Source organism: Danio aesculapii, chromosome 3 (genome assembly GCF_903798145.1).
Source record: "Danio aesculapii chromosome 3, fDanAes4.1, whole genome shotgun sequence".
Classification (NCBI taxonomy): Eukaryota; Metazoa; Chordata; class Actinopteri; order Cypriniformes; family Danionidae; genus Danio; species Danio aesculapii.
Window position 1 is genome coordinate 52,754,125 of NC_079437.1, and position 17,454 is coordinate 52,771,578.

The following is a 17,454-nucleotide window of genomic DNA, read 5'->3' on the forward strand; positions in this document are numbered from 1 at the left end:
TTCCTTCGACTTAGTCCCTTCATTCCTCAGGGGTCGCCTCAGCGGAATGAACTGCCAACTTATCAAGCAAATGTTTTACACAGTGGATGCCCTTCCAGCTGCAACCCAGTACTGGAAAACATCCACACACTCATACACAACGGCCAATTTGGTTTATTCAATTCCCCTATAGTGCTTGTCTTTTGACTGTGGTGGAAACCGGAGCACCCAGAGGAAACCCACGCGAACACGAAGAGAACATGCAAACTTCACACAGAAATGCCAACTGACCCAGTGACCTTTTTGCTGTGTGGCAACAGTGCTAACCACTGAGCCACCGTGTCGCCATTATTATTATAATTACTATTATTATTATTAATATCATATTACTTATATATATATATATATATATATATATATATATATATATATATATATATTAATTAATTATAGCACTTTTTTACTAATTAGTAAACTGATATTATTACTATTACTATTATTTCAACTTTAAATATTAATTAAAATGAATATCAAATTAAATAATAATAATTCAATCCAAAATCAAACAAAAAGTGCTCAGGGGTAGCTTAATGTGACGGTGCTCTTTGGGCAAGGGATTCAGCAAAAGTAAGGAAACAGCAAAAGTAAGGCCAAGGCACTCAAAAATGTGGAATATAGTGTATATATATATATAGTATATATATATATATATATATATATAGTATATATATATAGTATATAGTATATATATATAGTATATATATATATATATATATATATATAGTATATATATATATATATATATATATATATATATATATATATACACACTATATATATATATATATATATATATATATATATATATATATATATATATATATATATATATATATATATATATATATATATATACACACTATATATATATATATATATATATATATATATATATATATATATATATATATATATAGTCTACTATTTAAATATTTTATTGTGTGCCTTGGACTTACTTTTTCCGTTTATTCTAATAATAATTCAATCTTAATAATAATCTTGTGTTTGTAATGTAATCTTAATAATAAATATTATTTTTTTAATCTTAAAATGCTATCTTTCATTTTTTTATTTAAACATTGTAGTTTGCTTTACAATATTCGTTATGAATTTTCTCTATATATCATATTTAAGTATTTCATTTTTAATTTAACTAGTAGATTATATATATTTTTAATAATGATATGTAAATGTATGAAAAATCTTTTTTTTATTTATAGTAATTTTAGTAGAATGTCACTTTTTGTATCATCTGAAACAACTAGTAACATCTGATGCAACTAGTATTCCTTACATAATACCAATTAATGTAAAAAATGCAAAACGTGCACAAAACGAAAGTGTGCAAACATTCTGATTTACATCTGTCTTGTATATCTGTCCTATAATCTATTTTTTATATTAATCTATTTTTCCTATAATCTATTTTTTATAATCTATTTTTACTGCATTTTTCTTGGTAACACAGACAATAACTCAATCTGCTGCTGTAATCACTTCATTTCCTACGCAACCCATAATAGTAAGATCGTAAAATGCGTGAATGTGAGAACAAGGCTGCTTTACCTGTTTGTCTTGGTCCATTAACTTCTGATTATTCTCCCCAGACTGGCTCTTCTGGTTCTTTGCCTGAAATCATATAATACATCCTATCATGTGACCCGATGTTGTTAAGGCAACCAAAGGTGATATTATGTAGGAAATTGCTACCTGCTCAGGAAAGAAAAACAAAAAAGTAAAACGCCCTTCTGTTGTTTATAAAAGTTAACGTTACAGTGAGTTTCCTTTTGATATTATGATGAGGTCATGTGGCCTCTAGGTACCACAAGTTATATTTTACAGCTTAAAACATAAACAACAAATGGAAAAGATTGGGGACAATGATCTAATTAATGTTGTGATATCTTCGCAGAGTTAGCGCGCCCAGATTGCACCTGGTATTAAGATGTCCTTGTCAATGAGGCATATGCACAGCTAGTGTTTTCCAGCCAATGATAAACTTCCGGTGAAAACTTAATGTGACTATTTTCAATTTCATAAGGTTCCTTTTACAGTATCGATGTTGTAATGTAATTTAATTATAATCAGTTAAATAGACTTAAGCACTCATTTAGTTGTTCAAGCGTAAAACAAGATGAAAGACTATATAACCACTAGCACTGTCAGGATCAGCAGGTAAGCGCAGTAACTCCGTTGAAAATACTGGCGTAAAATAAACTGTGATATTTTAAAGACATAGTGGGGGGAAATGGAATTTAATGCTTCTTGTCTGGTCTGAGACCCACTTTATATCGTATATCTATCAGACAGTGAAGATGACAGATTTTTAAAGAAATCAGACCTTAAACGTGGCAATTTTATAATGAAAAGTCAGTTCACCGGAAGCACTGAGGCTGGCTTGCCGGCTGAAATTAAAAGTCTGTGTGCATATAGCCCATGTTGAGTAGTAGATTGTGCTAAATATACAGTTGACCACTTCCTGTAGATTGCTTTTATAGAACGAACGTTCATGTAGTTGAATGTTCAAACAGCCAAAAAAAAAAAAAAACACACATCGAGAAAATAACCCAACGAGAGCTGACACGTGGAAGGAACCAAACATACTAGCCTGATGAACAGAACAAATAAGCCCAATGGCCAACCGTAGGCTTGGTGTCCTGGCCCTTAAAGAGATATTTCAGCTAAAAATGTTTATCTTTTTACTAATTTTACGTCATCATTTAAGTGTTTATATTTCCTGCTGCTTTTCAGAAAACATGAAACTTTTAAACAAATGTAAATGCGAGGGGAAAAACTTGTAAATGTAACCTCAAGCCCCATTCACACTATGGGCTCTATTTTAACGATCTAAGCGCAAAGTCTAAAGCACATTGCGCAAAAGCATTAAGGGCTTGTCCGAATTCACTTTTGCAATTTTAAAGGTTGGAAAAATACGGTTTGCGCTGCAACGCATGGTCTAACAAGGTCATGCTTATTCTCTCAATGAGTTACGGGTGTGTTTTGAGCATAACGTGCATTAAACCAGTCAGAGTCTCATCTCCCATTACCTTTAAGAGTCAGTTGCATCACCCCATGATGCATTTGCTATTTACATGATGGACTTTGTAAGTGGAAAAACTGAACGCTTCACTAGCAAGAAAACAGTTAAACAGACCATATGCAGCGCGAGGATAAAGAACGAGCCTCCTCCATTCGGCCTCTTTACTTTCTCATTATTCTAAATTCAGGTGTAATTTCCAGCAAACTAATAAATGAACAATAATAACAAAGTGTTTATAACAAAGTTATATCCAAACACACGTCCTATTCTTATGCCACATATGGTGCAAGTATGTATACGTCTGTATATGTCTCCAAAACTCGACAGGTGGACAAATCTAAACTGGTTTTTATTCAAATAAATATAATAAATAATAATACTACTAATAATAAACTTATAATAAATATGCACATTTTCATGAATAAACTGAAAAAAGCCCCAACATGAAGTAGTCATGGAGGTAGTAGTTTTTATATTTATGTAGAAAATAATAATTTTGTAGAATTTTAATCCTTTTTTTTATATGTAAAGATATTTGTGTTTTGATGTACATCCTGTGAATCTGCAGACGCATAACTAACACGCTCTGCGCTGGACTTTAGACCAGCTTATAGTTGGTCAACGGCGCAGGCTATTTCAGTTCTTTAAAATACCAACATGAAAACAATGCACCTTAACAAACCTCCTATATAGACCTGAACACCTATCTATTAAACAGCGTGGCACAAAACATAAAAATTAGGATTGCACTGGTCTTAAAATAGCAACACATCGCGCCAAACACATCTTGCGCCTTATTGTACAGGGTGTATTATAGGGCCCTGTGTGTTTTTTAATCATCCTAAAGGATTGAACACGACTCCCATGTCATACTGTATGATCTCAGCTGTCATAATGGTAGCCTACATGACAATCAAAATGCGCCAAACACAAAACACGCAAGAAAACCACCTGGAGATTGACGTCATGCATCGTAACCGTGTTCTAAAAATAATACCTCACCGCAAACATAAACAGCTGTAATTTTGCTGGCAGCATGCCTCAATAGTAAAACCAGACAAAAACAATTTTGACATTTATCAGATTCAGTGCTCTCATTGGTTCTTGGGTTGAAGTCACACTGCAGGAAAGACTTTGAAATCTATTCTCACGGCCAGACCTTCTTCTGAGGGAAAATTTGATCAGAAAGGCCAATAAGCAACTAACGATAAACATGTCAAACTGATAAAAGACCACCAATTTTAGCCAAGGACTTTAGAAATCCAAAATAGGTCTCAGATCAGATCTGATTTTTAGCTGAAACTGCAGTGTAAGCCGGACTTCAGTCACACTAGCAGGAAAAAAGGCTGCAAAATGCAATTAATTCATAACTCTCTTTAGCCCAGTAATGGTGGAACCCATTTGTAATTGACTGACTGAAAATGCATCTTAATACCAGGTGGAAACCGTAAAGACTGACGTAAAGACTTCAACAAATCAGTACTGAAAACTAAAACAACTGCTTTCACTCTGACAAATAAAAATTATATAACAAAATAACAGAAACAACAGAAAAAGTGGGGAAATGAAATGTTTTAAAGGCAAAAAAAAATGAAAGTGAAAGCTTGCAGTGTGTGTCATGCCTGCAGTCCTGCAGGAAATCCCTTCAGAAAGGGCTAGAGAAAGCGGTCACTTGTACCTGATCCTCCCGTTCAAAACCCGGAGCTTTGGGATAGTTAGACGTCGGAGAGGAAACACTGGACGTTGTGGACTCTGAACATAAGCTACCATTAGTAAAGCATTTTGGCCTGCCGATGGGTCCAATTGGGGACAAAGAACTGTTGCTCCCTGAGCTTGGTGTTACAGTCGGACTATTAGAGCATGATACCTGAAGGAGAAAAGCACAAGTGAGCTTAAGGACGCGGCCAAATAGGTGATTTTTTTGGTTGCTTCATTAAGTAAATCCAATTGCGAAAGGGTTAAGCTCAGAATAATAAGCGCAATTTTTGTAGTACAAAGCTCTGATTTGAATTTGGGATACTCTCCCTTTCCAACACAGACTGCAATAAGCAAAAATGAATGCAAAGCAAACCAAAGTCAACAAAAGGAAACACTGCTGAAATGAAAATAAAAGCAGTAGCTCTAAAAACGAAACAATCAACTGCTTCCTAAATTACAGACATTTGTCTTGCACAGATGCAGGGCAGATGTAGGAGAGGTGTGAGAAGAGGAACGCAGACGTACGTTTCCGCTCTGGCCGTTGTTGCTAGCGCTGCTGGTGATGGAATTGGTGTTGTTGCTCCACTCACTGACTGGACACTCTGGATACTGAGAGCCCAGCTTAGACTGAGAACTAGACTGCATTGCTGAGAGCAGCGTGCTCATGGTCTCTTCTGTAGAGGGAATTCCTTCAGACAAACAAAAACACCCACAAATAGTCTTCAGAACTTAATCATTCACACTACAAGTTGCACAATGTCAAAATTCCATTAAACAAAACCGAATCCAAATCTACTAGTACTCTTGAGTTTAATGGAATAATTCACCCAAAAATGAAAGTTCTGCCATCATTTACTCATCCATGACTTGTTCCAAACCAGTTTAAGTTTTATTTTTCCCATTGAACACAAAATAAGATATTGAAAACAATGTTGGAAACCGGTAACCGCTGATTTCCGTAGTATTTGTTTTTCCCATTAAGGACGCCAATGGCCGCTGGTTTCCAAAATTCATCAAAATATCTTCTTTGTGTTCAACAGAAAGAAAAAAAAAGTCAAACAGGTTTGGAAGAAGTGGAGGATGAGTAAATGAGGACAGAATTTCCATTTTTGGTTGAACAATCACTTTAATTCCCAAACATAAACACCATATACAGTATAAAAGAATGTTACAGATGAAAAAAATTATACTTTTAGATGCTAAAAATATATAGTGCTGAAAATATGGTAATTTTCACAATGTGCACATCAGCAATAGTCACATGGCAAAGATATGCAATGTTGAGTCTGAATTATAGTTAAGCAGAAGCCACAGAACTGTGTATTATCACTGTATTTGTATGAAATTTATATGATTTTATATGGAAACAAATCTTACTAACACTGTAAAACCCAGCATTTAACTTTATCAAATGAAATGAGTGTAGTTAACTCCAAATTTACTGAAAGTAAATTTTACTCATTTAAAAGGATTTTTGAACTCAGTGTTGAAGATAATAAGTTAATTAAATACCTCATTACTTCAACTTAAATAGAGTAAGTTCACAGTACTCATATAGATTAGTTTTTTTTAACTCAAATGGTTTGTAACAATTGATTTCCTCAAATGATTTGAGTTGCCTTAACCTATTGGGTTTTACAGTCCTCAGTTGTTCCGAGTTCTCTTCAGTTATTGGGTTTTACTGTACTCAAATTGTTTTATTTACTCACATGGATTAAGTTCACAGTGCTCATTAGGATTCATTTTTGAACTTAAATTGTTTGTTGCAATCGGTTTCCTCAAATGGTTTGAGTTACCTTAACTTTTTGGATTTTACAGTGTAGAATTTTGTCTTGTTTCTAGTCCAAATATCTACATTTCAAAGTGAAAACCAGATTATTTATCTTAATTGTGACTTATTTATTCTGACGATGGAAACAAAACAATATTATAACTTGCTCTAAGAATTTTTTAATATTTGAACTGGAAACAAGACAAAACTAAGTAAGAAAAGTATTTTTATCTATTGTGATTATTTAGTTTCTATACATAAATACTGTTAAACTCCCCAGAAAACTGTCAAATACAGCTATCCAAACAATGAAATAGTATTCGTATTGCAATTATTATCACAGAAAAACAAAATATTGCAATATCAGATTTTTCCAATATCATGCAGCCGTAGTTTTAATTGCTTCATTTCATTTCCAAACAATAAAACAGGTTTTAATGTTGGAGAGAGAGAAATCAGGAAACTTTTTATTCATTTTGTCCGTTCATTTAAATGAAAAAAAAGTGTGTGCATAGTACGTATTTATGGAGGTGCACACTTTTAAAGTGCTTTTTACAAGTGTATGAAGAAGGTTCGTGCATTGTATTCCTTAGGTGGCTTTAACTTTAATGCGCACCCAAGTTTGTTTGACATTTCTCATATTTTTGCAAACAGAAATGTTAATTACATTAGTGGCAAGCCGCAGCTTTTACTGTGACCCAAGTCATTCAGTCAGAAAGCATAGAAAACAGTGTAAAAAAAAAAAAATAGAGCGCCCTCTCTGTAATTAATTCTTCACAGCGTCTGATTTATTTGGATCAATCTCATAGCCACACATGAATAAAACGGAACTAAAGTGCTTCAGGTAATGTACTACAACCAGAGCTCAACAATAAGGACTGCCCCTATGACCTGGGGCCAGTGTGAGAGACGCTGGGGACAGTAGACAGGATTATTACTGGCCTGATCAGTACAGTGCTGCCTAGTCACTAAAGTTTAATTTGCCTGCGACCATTTGTCAGTTGCGTGCATTTTAAGATTGTGTTTAAAAGATAAGATAAGTCTTTAAATGCTACCTTCTCTGTGATGTTGTAAACACCATATTGCTTTTCAGTTCCTCTCATCTGATTTGATGTTTTGAGCATGCAATTTTTTTGTAACCTGCTAACAACCAGTACAGTGAAGTGGCGGCAACATCAAATTGAGGATAAAAGAAAACGTTTGTTTCTATTGTCTTCGAAGCAGACATTTACGTGGGTATAACACAATGAAAAAAATAAAGAGATGTTTTGCACAATTTGCCGTCAGCCACCTTTTGTTAAATAATTTTGAACTGCAATAAAATACCTGCACATTTTCCATACTGCTCTTTTTGTTTGCATAACACTTAGAATTTTGCTTATTAAACATTTGTTAACATTTTTTAAACATTTAAATTCTACATTCACAGACATTATTATTGACAGATTATTAAAAATATGTGGCTAAAAATAGCTATTATTTTCTTTTTATTTTCTGGTGGAACCAGTGAAAATTGTCAGCGCAAGTAAAAACATGAATCATTGGCCCAATCGGACTAGTAGAAAAAATCCTTAGCGTCGAACCTTGACAACACACCAAAACATTGAAACCGATCATCATTGTGAACATGCTTACTTTCCACGTGTGCAAAAGCACAGAACGGGCCCCTTGGACAGTATCCAGTTTGCCTCATGTCGTTGCATTTAGTAGACTTGTAAATCTTAAAAGAGAGAAAGAAGTTACTGAGCTTAAAAAGAAGAACTCAGTCATCAAGTATAGTGATGTAGAGGTGTGTGTGTGAGTCTGACCTCTGGGTGGAACTGCTGTTCGGTGCGAGAGTGGCAGTACTGGCAGCTGTCTCCGCTCTCACATTTGGAGGGTTCGCCCCATTCATCTCCATGCTTCACACTCGGGCAGGGTGTCGATCTGCCATCACATTCAACATCGAATAAGTTCTAGGTTTTAAAAAACTAATCAATCGAAAACATTTGTAAGCATTTCATCCTCATTTAGCCAAAAACTAAAAACTGAACTGAAAATTTTGACAAATAAATTTAGGTAAAAGAGCCTTTTATGCTGCTATGAGTGTCATGCTGACTGATGACAGATTTTTCAGTTTCTTCAGCCTCAAAATATTCCAGTTAAGCATATTTTACTAATTGCTTATCTTATATAGTTTTTGGTCACACTGAAAAATGATGCTACAGTTGCTATGTTCTCTAGTATGGAGTAAACCCAAAATATTAATGTTATTTTGTAAATAAGGCAGTGGATTTCAATATTTTAGATGCCACAGAGCCCATCTTTGTAGAATTATGTAGTTTAATGAATATAGAAAAAAATTTACACTGTGAAAAAAGTAATATTTTAAATAATTATTTGAACATAATAACTTTAAATAACTTTTTAATTTGATGTTATTTCTAACATAATAACATTAAAAGAATATATAAATTATTTTGAGGGATGTAAACAATGGTCCTAATGTATTTCATGTATTACATTTTTAATTTCCAAAGCCTCTAAGAATCCAAAAAGGTCCTCATATTGATAAATAATGTTATGGCAGCCACTTAAACATTAAGATATGATTAAATTGTCTCCTGTCACAGTATTTTATGTCACAATTCCAGTGCTGTTATAAGTAATCCTGTATACCACAGTTGTGTGATTTATAAACAACAATTCAATCAGCTGTATATGTTTTAGTTACACATTTACATGTACATATTGTGCACAATTATTAAACAGTGCACATATTCAAGATATCTAAAGATAAGTCTTTCACTCCATGTAAAAAATCCTACACTTTTTTCGTTTGTTTTGTTTTGACTAAACTTGTTTTACTAAATATTAAAGGAGATGAAAAAAATAGACTATAGAAATGAGAAGTAATTAGTTTCAGAGTACTGTGATGAAATACTGGTTAAGCATATAAATGTTAACAGTCTTTATAACAGACCAGAACTCAGAACTAAATGTGTTATAACGTAAATGTAAAGAAGAGACCATCGTGTAATAAATACTGAACTTATAATCAGTGAATATGAGGTGGCTTCACTTTCGAAATGCGGTATAAATTCGCCCCATTTTTAATTCTTTTGAACACATTCAGGTGCCGCTTGTCAATTTGACAAGGCGTCTACATTTGTTCTTGCTGTCAATTGTGGAAGAAATTATCGATAAAAGGTTTGTGATAAACCGCTGTGACAGCTACTGCAAGCGCTGTGTGATGTGCATGCACGCGAGGGGAGTCAGATTTATCCGGGTGTCAGATTTTGATACAACTCCATGTTGCGTCAGTGATGGGTTGTGCTTGAACAATTCGTTCATTTTGAACAAATCTTTTGTTTGACTCATGGAGTGAATCATTCATTTGCGCATGCACACACTTCTGCAAGTGGAGCTCGAGTGCTACCTTGGAGTGGTCTGTTTCGCGCAGAATGATTTACCGTCCAGCGCTACAAGACTTTTAGAAAAAGGGAAAAAAAAGTGTGATGGCAGCAGCCAGAAGTGAGAATAACGTAAAATGTACTGTTCTGTCCCTTAGATGCTGTATTAGAAACGCCTCGCACAAGCAGTAATTCGTTTTTTGTAATTTGACGCAAAGATGATCCATAAATAAATACATATAAATGTTCTTACGTTTAAAAAAAAACTTTCAAGGATTTAAGATGCTGATGATTGTTAAACGCAGAATAACAGGCTTGTGAAAAGGGTCCATATTTTGACTTTTGTTTCATTTAAAATCTATTTTCATTCCTTCTCACCTGTATTTGAACTTTCTGGGATTTCTTCTCCTATCTCTGCTGTTGTGATAGTGGGGACAAGCGTAGCCCTGCCTGCATAGACGTGGAGGCTTGGTACACTGATCGGTCTTATAGTTGGCCAAAACAAAATTGGTGTCTACAAGAAAACAGGGACAAAAGCTGAAGATGAGTGACTGAACACACAGTAACATTATATAACCATTGTGATTTTTATTTTGCATTAGTGTGTCCAGATTTAGTTTCACCTTGCCAACGTGGGTCCTCATTCAGGGTCTTCTCAATCATAGCCTGGCTGGCCAGCACACCCGGCTGCAGGTCAGGAATTCCCTCCCCAGATCCCAACTGGCCATTCTGCAGTGCTTCCTGTGCCTGGATCTCTCTACAAACACGAAAACGGAAGTCAGATCACCATTTCAGGAGCACCAATGGCTGTGAACAGTGGATGCAAAGAAAAAAACACCCAAGACTGGTCTTGATACAACAGCTATTTCCACATACACGTTGCTAGGCAACTGCTGAGATGGCACATTTCTTGTTATTTAATCACTGGTAAGCCACATTTTCAGTACAAACCGTTTATGGCTATATTGTGCAAACTGCTCTGCAATGCAAGTGCAATTGCAATTAAACGTCATTAGTATCACAATAAATAAGATACATCTTTTCAAATTAAGTTAATTATCCTCTCATTCACACTGTCTGCACTCTTATGAATTGAATGCATATGCAAATACCGATGGTGCTAATCAAGTGAAAACCTATGCAGCCTCAAAACACTTTTGCAAATGAAAGCAGTCGTCCTAACAAAACAACGTCTAGCGTGAACTGCTGATGTTCTGGCATTCACAGCTTTTACATTATTTGGGGCTTGGGAATCCTGTAGAAATCCCCCGCCTATGAAAAAAAACAGGAATTTAAGTGTCACTTAGTGCAACATCCTTTTTTTCAGACTACTGTCCCTGAGTGTAAGGATTACTTGTTTACAACAAGGCCTGTTCACACCTAGATGAATATTTAGAGTTGTATTTTAATTTGAATGGCTGTTAAAGATGCAAGATTTGCACTAAGTCAATGCATCAGCTCACTTTTCAATTGTATTGCAAAATACAATGACCAACCCATAAGATTTGCACTTTTAGTCACATGCTCACAGCAGCTGCTTTTACATAGCACTAAAACTGTGGCACATTGATAAACAGACTATTAAATATCAGAGAAATAATCCAGAACTGCCTGGCTTTTTCTGTACTTTTGGTATTGGTGTTGGGCTGCACAATATTGAAAAAACTGGCATTCCAATATTTTATTTTTCATCAATAAATATTGGAATATTGTGTACAATTTCACCAGATGAAAGTAATAGCTTTATTTGGAAAGAATTCATTAGTTTAAATTGACGGGAATGATTTTGCATCAGCATCAAATGTAATAAACCAATCGCAATCATTAATAAAAACAGTAAAGCAAAGATACAAAAGAAATTAAAGCTGCAAGCAGCGATGATAGGGACCTCGCACCCGGGCTCACCGCCGCCCGGCGGCCGTAGGACGACAGAGAACCGCGAACAATAATAATTTAAGCCAATATATATAAAAAACCTGTGAAAATCAAGGATTTATGCCAAACTTGCTCCCGTCAGCAGGTGGCGCTATGACTGTGACTCAATATTTTCATGTAGATGTCTTCAGGAGAGGATTTTAATCAACCATGTGAATTTTCAGGCAGATCGGACATTGTTTGGCTGAGTTATAGGCAATTTTACTGTTGCCACCAGGTGGCGCTATGACTGTGACTCAATATTGGCATGTAGATGTGTTCAGGAGAGGATTTTAATCCACCATGTGAAGTTTTAGGCAGATCGGATATTGTTTGGCTGAGTTATAGGCAATTTTAAGTTTGCCAGCAGGTGGCGCTATAACTTTATCGAGTTATTGTCATGTAAACATGTTCAGGTCAGGACACTTATCAAATGTGTGAGTTTTGAGGCAGATCGGATCATGTATGCCTGAGTTATAAGAACTTGATGTTTCGTGGCGAATCATCAAAGATTGCGAGTCCGCCACGGACACGCCCATCGACGAAAACTCTAGACCTTCACAATATATCATCGATACTGCTTTCAGATGACACCACTCAAATTTGGTGCTGATATCATGAAATTTGTGGGAGGAGTTCGTTTCACTGTAAATCATGTCATTTCCTGTAGCCAGCAGGTGGCGCTATAACTGTATCGAGATATTGGCATGTAAACGTGTTCAGGTCAGGACGGTTATCAAACGTGTGAATTTTGAGGCTGATCGGATAATGCATGCCTGAGTTATAACAACTTGATGTTTCGTGGCGAGTCGTCAAAATTTACGAGGCCGCCACGGACACGCCCATCGCCGAAAACTCTAAAGCTTCGCAATTTAACATCGCCAAGGCCTTTAGATAACATAACCCAATTTTGGTGTCGATCGGATGAAATCCCTAGGAGGAGTTCGTTAAAGTACAACGCCTGGAAATGGCAAAATCGCCACTTTTTCGCCGCAGGAAGTCATAAATATCCGACTTCCTGTTGGGTTTGAGATATCGCTCCTTGAGACTTTTTTGTAGGTCTTGGCATGTTTGAGGTGTGTGCCAATTTTCGTGTATGTGCGTGATTCGTGGCTCGGGGGCTTGTCCGTATCAATTTTCTAGGTGGCGCTGTCGAGTCATTTTGCCACGCCCACTTCCGAAGCCTATAACAAACGTAAATTTTCGCCACTTCTGGGGCGTGTGCAAATTTTCGTGAGTTTTCGGGCATGTTTAGACCCTCAAAATCGCGATTCATTCGGGAGAAGAATAATAATAATAATAATAATAATAATAATAATAATAATAATAATAATAATAATAATAATAATAATAATAAACGGAGCAATTCCAATAGGGCCTTGCACCGTTCGGTGCTCGGTCCCTAATAAACAGTTATTTATGGTTTTTGGGAAGTACACAAACTGAATAGCCAAATGTAAAATAACACTATAGTCTTTGTTTTTTATATATACACCTTTAGTCTCTCTATAAGATACAAAAATGATCATTTATGGTGCTTGAATGAGTTAAACTGTTTTGAAATGCTCACACAACCATTGGCCTTAAAACACATGCAAATTATACAATTTAGGTAAGTTTATGGTAGAACATTGGCTCCACAAATCACACGTGTTTTAAACTATGGCTCCTGGTCAACTATAATCACAATCTGCAAAGTGTGTATGCCTTAATTTTGGTTTGATACACATCATAGGTATTGCAAAAGTCTGAATGGCTGTTTGAATTCATAAATACTGCTGGACTTCCTCCCATTTATGAGAGGAGCGGGTGTCAAGACACATTTAAATCAAAGTATAATACAACAAACAAACTACTAAATAAAGCAAACTTTTAAATCAAAGTATAATAGCAATACTACTAGTCTTTAGAGTAAGCTATATTTCATTGCTAAACTGTATTTTTTAAGTTCAGGTTCACTTAGCATTCACAGTCAAAGTCAAAATTATTAGCCCTCCCGCAAATATTTTTAATTCTTTTTCAAATGTTTCCCAAGTGATCTTTAACAGACCATTAAGACCAAGGAAACTTTCACTGTATTTTCTATGATCTTTTTTTCTAAACTGACACTCAAATATGCTGCTTTATTCGGGAAAATCCAAACAAAAAAATGGTACCTGATGTCATAAACTGGTGGCCGTAGGTCATGTGGTCCATGAGCGAAAGCGCAGTGGAGGCCGTTCTTCACACAATGTCCACGAGCGTCTGTTTCGTGGATGCAGGTGCCAGTTTTGTAGTAGCGTAAATGATACTTTCGCTCCGTGTCACCGGTGGTCCGATGTAAATAAGGACAACTGTCAAAAGAAAAACGGTAACATTGAGTTTAAGAAATGCATTTTTAAATTTGTCACAAGCAAACAAACACAGGTCAGTGCATTTCGCCACGATTTTAGGTAATAATGACAAACCAAAAGTAACGCAAAGCAAAAAACATCTACCTACAAAACTTGGAAGGCTGTCAAAACATCGAAACATAGGCATGTGCCACTGACTACACTGCATATCCTGAAGCCACAGAAAATAATACAGAAAAAAAATTGGACAGAGATAAAACTTTTAGATTTTGTGGTTACAAATAACCAATTGCGTTATACTCAAAAATATGGAAATGCATTCACCTGCTGCCTGACAATTATTTCTGATAAATCACTAAATTGATAAGCAATACAGTGGGATGTAAACAGACAACAAGATGCTTTATTTGCTATGCAAAGTCCTCAAAAATATAACCCTTGGCTTAGCAGACAGAGCAAAGAAAAAAAGACAAATATAACAGCAACAGTGCTAATAACAACTCATATTTCTAGTTCCACAGGCAAAAGTTTAATCAGAGTAAACAAATTATGCTTTCTAACATCTGTTGCTGTTTAGATACAAAGTACTGACTGGTTAGTAAGATTCATTTTTACACATGAAAATCTAAATCTAAATCTAAAATAAATGCTGCAACAACAAGTAACTACATCATTATTATATTTAAAATCCATCAGCAAATATCTTACTAGAGTTTTTAATTATATATATATATATATATATATATATATATATATATATATATATATATATATATATATATATATACATATATATATATATATACACATACATATATATACACATACATATATATATACACATACATACATATATACACATACATACATATATACACATACATACATATATATATATATATATATATATATATATATATATATATATATATATATATATATATATATATATATATATATATATATATATATATATATATATTCTTCTTGCTTGTTTTGATCACCTAAACATGTTAAATATACATTTTCTTAAAAGAGATTACGAAACTAATCAAGAGCAAAAACTACCAATGTCACTATAAATGCTGGGCGTTCCTAACAGTAAAACACTTGTGAAATACTTCCCAAATGTTTCGCAAGATATGCTATCAGAGAGTGCTTGCTTATACATAATGAAAGTGAGAATAATGTGTCCATAACATAATGAAATAGTAGGTGTATGTTTGGTGTTGTCAGCCCAGCATTAATGGCTATATAATAACTAAATCCATTTTCACATAACTACAATAGAAATACTGCATATTTCTGATACATGGCAACTGATCAGATTAAGAGAAACATATATTGATGTAAAATTTGTAAGACAGGATTAAATGCACACAGAAAATGGGGTCGTGCCAATCCACACAGCTCCCTGAGAGCAGATTCATACTGAAAATGCTACATACCCAATAATCTTCTCAAATATAGCAACTGCATCTCGTTCAGGTAGCAACAGTAACTATGGCAACTGCAATGATGTCACCACAGGACGGCAGCTACTGGGTGAATTAATGTGTGATCTATGCCTATTCTGCAGCCATGTGACATACATTGATGCAGCGGACACACACGGGATTAATCATGTTTGTAATTCCTGTAACATTTACATTAACACTTCGTTGGAAATAGTCAAAGCACAAAGAGTGATGAAAGAGAGAGGAAATAAATAATAGTCAACCTTAAATTCAAGTGACGGTACTGGTAAAGAACAGGTCTTATATATATATATATATATATATATATATATATATATATATATATATATGCATTTAAAAATCCAGTTTGTTGAAAAACTTGAAAAAGAAAGAAAGAAAGAAAGAAAGATAGAAAGAAGGAAAGATGCAGCACCAACACCAATATCCAACTAAATATACTTTTTGCTCTAAAAAAGTAATTATGCTAATATAGGTGAGTATTCTATAGGGACAGGTCTAAAAAATAAAATAAATAAATAATAATAGCATTATATGAAGAAACATTAGCATCAACAAAGCATTAAAATAAATTATATATCCCCATATCTCATGCATTACCCAAGTACATAATCGCCACAACCAATAATTGCTATATATATAAACACAATGTTAAAAGGTGGTGTCTCGTATTTTATTTATCATTTAAATAAGTAATACCATGCAAATGTCAACCTTGCCTTACAAAAAATAGGTTTTCACCAAAATAGCGAAACCACTTCAACATGTTTTGTATAATCAAGTATTTTACAGTATTTTAAAAATACTCCATTGTCTATGTCAATGTTTCCAAATGAGGACTGGGCCGATAAATGGTATTATATCGAATTACAATTAAATTTATGTCAATAACAATGATAAGCTCTGGCCTTTTTTACTCTATATTGATCTAAGAGTCTATCACATAGCAGAAATGTGCAATGGGAATCTAAAAGTGTGTTAATATTAAAGATGTACTGAATTTTCGGCCACCGAAAATCTATCGGCTGAAAATGTTGTCCCATTTAATGGACCCTCTAATTTTTGTGGCTTCAGTCAAAGGAAACTCTCAAGGAAAGTCAAGGAAAATGAATGAATGAATTATTGAGATTGCATTTTTGCCATTTCACCCAGTCCTATTTTAAATTATTATATTTGATCTGCCAAAGTCACACAAGTGACAATTTCACATCTGTCACAAAAATGTAAAATAATATAAAATCAATCACTTGTTTAGTTGTTCAAGAGCGGGCCAAGTCTTACCCTTTTGATTAGCTTTGTTTCTATTGGTTTGTGCAGTTTAATTCACAGAATTTCTATGAAGTATGTTGTATAATGTAAACTTGCATGCGTTTTAGGTCACATCCATAACCCATGTTTATTTCCCTCAATTAAACTACATAAAAATGTTTTTGTTTCGGAAAAATAGATATTCAGATGTTGCAATATACTTTAACATATGAGCAATTCCAGCAAACTCAAAACATAAATTAACATAGAAAGTATACGTTTACATTATATTGAAGCAACAGTTTCTATTCTCCAAAACGACTAACCACAGAGTTATAGAATTAGAAAAATATCAATCTGTAAGCATATTTTATATTTTAAATGAGGAAAATAAACATGTGTTATGGATGTGACAAAAAAAGTTATACAACATGCTTTGGAGAAATTATGCGAATTAAACTACACAACCCAAAAGAAACAACGCTAATCAAGAGGATAGGAGTCGGCCCACTATGGAACAAAAATCATTGATTTTATTTCATTT

At 34.3% G+C, this 17,454-nt stretch overlaps 1 protein-coding gene across 2 annotated transcripts in view; it reads right to left on the reverse strand.

Annotated features, from left to right (window-relative positions):
- The window catches only part of unkl (unk like zinc finger), a 40,357-nt gene that overhangs the window by 18,419 nt on the left and 4,484 nt on the right, over nt 1–17,454 (reverse strand). The window contains exons 3-10 of one of the 2 annotated variants that reach the window (XM_056454227.1): nt 14,011–14,187; nt 10,564–10,697; nt 10,319–10,454; nt 8,357–8,474; nt 8,184–8,268; nt 5,303–5,466; nt 4,758–4,946; nt 1,606–1,668 (exon numbers count right to left, since the gene is read on the reverse strand). In XM_056454227.1, the coding sequence (XP_056310202.1) occupies nt 1,606–1,668; nt 4,758–4,946; nt 5,303–5,466; nt 8,184–8,268; nt 8,357–8,474; nt 10,319–10,454; nt 10,564–10,697; nt 14,011–14,187 (1,066 nt within the window). The remainder of the gene's footprint in view (nt 1–1,605; nt 1,669–4,757; nt 4,947–5,302; nt 5,467–8,183; nt 8,269–8,356; nt 8,475–10,318; nt 10,455–10,563; nt 10,698–14,010; nt 14,188–17,454) is intronic. The other variant, XM_056454228.1, reaches the window with a different exon arrangement.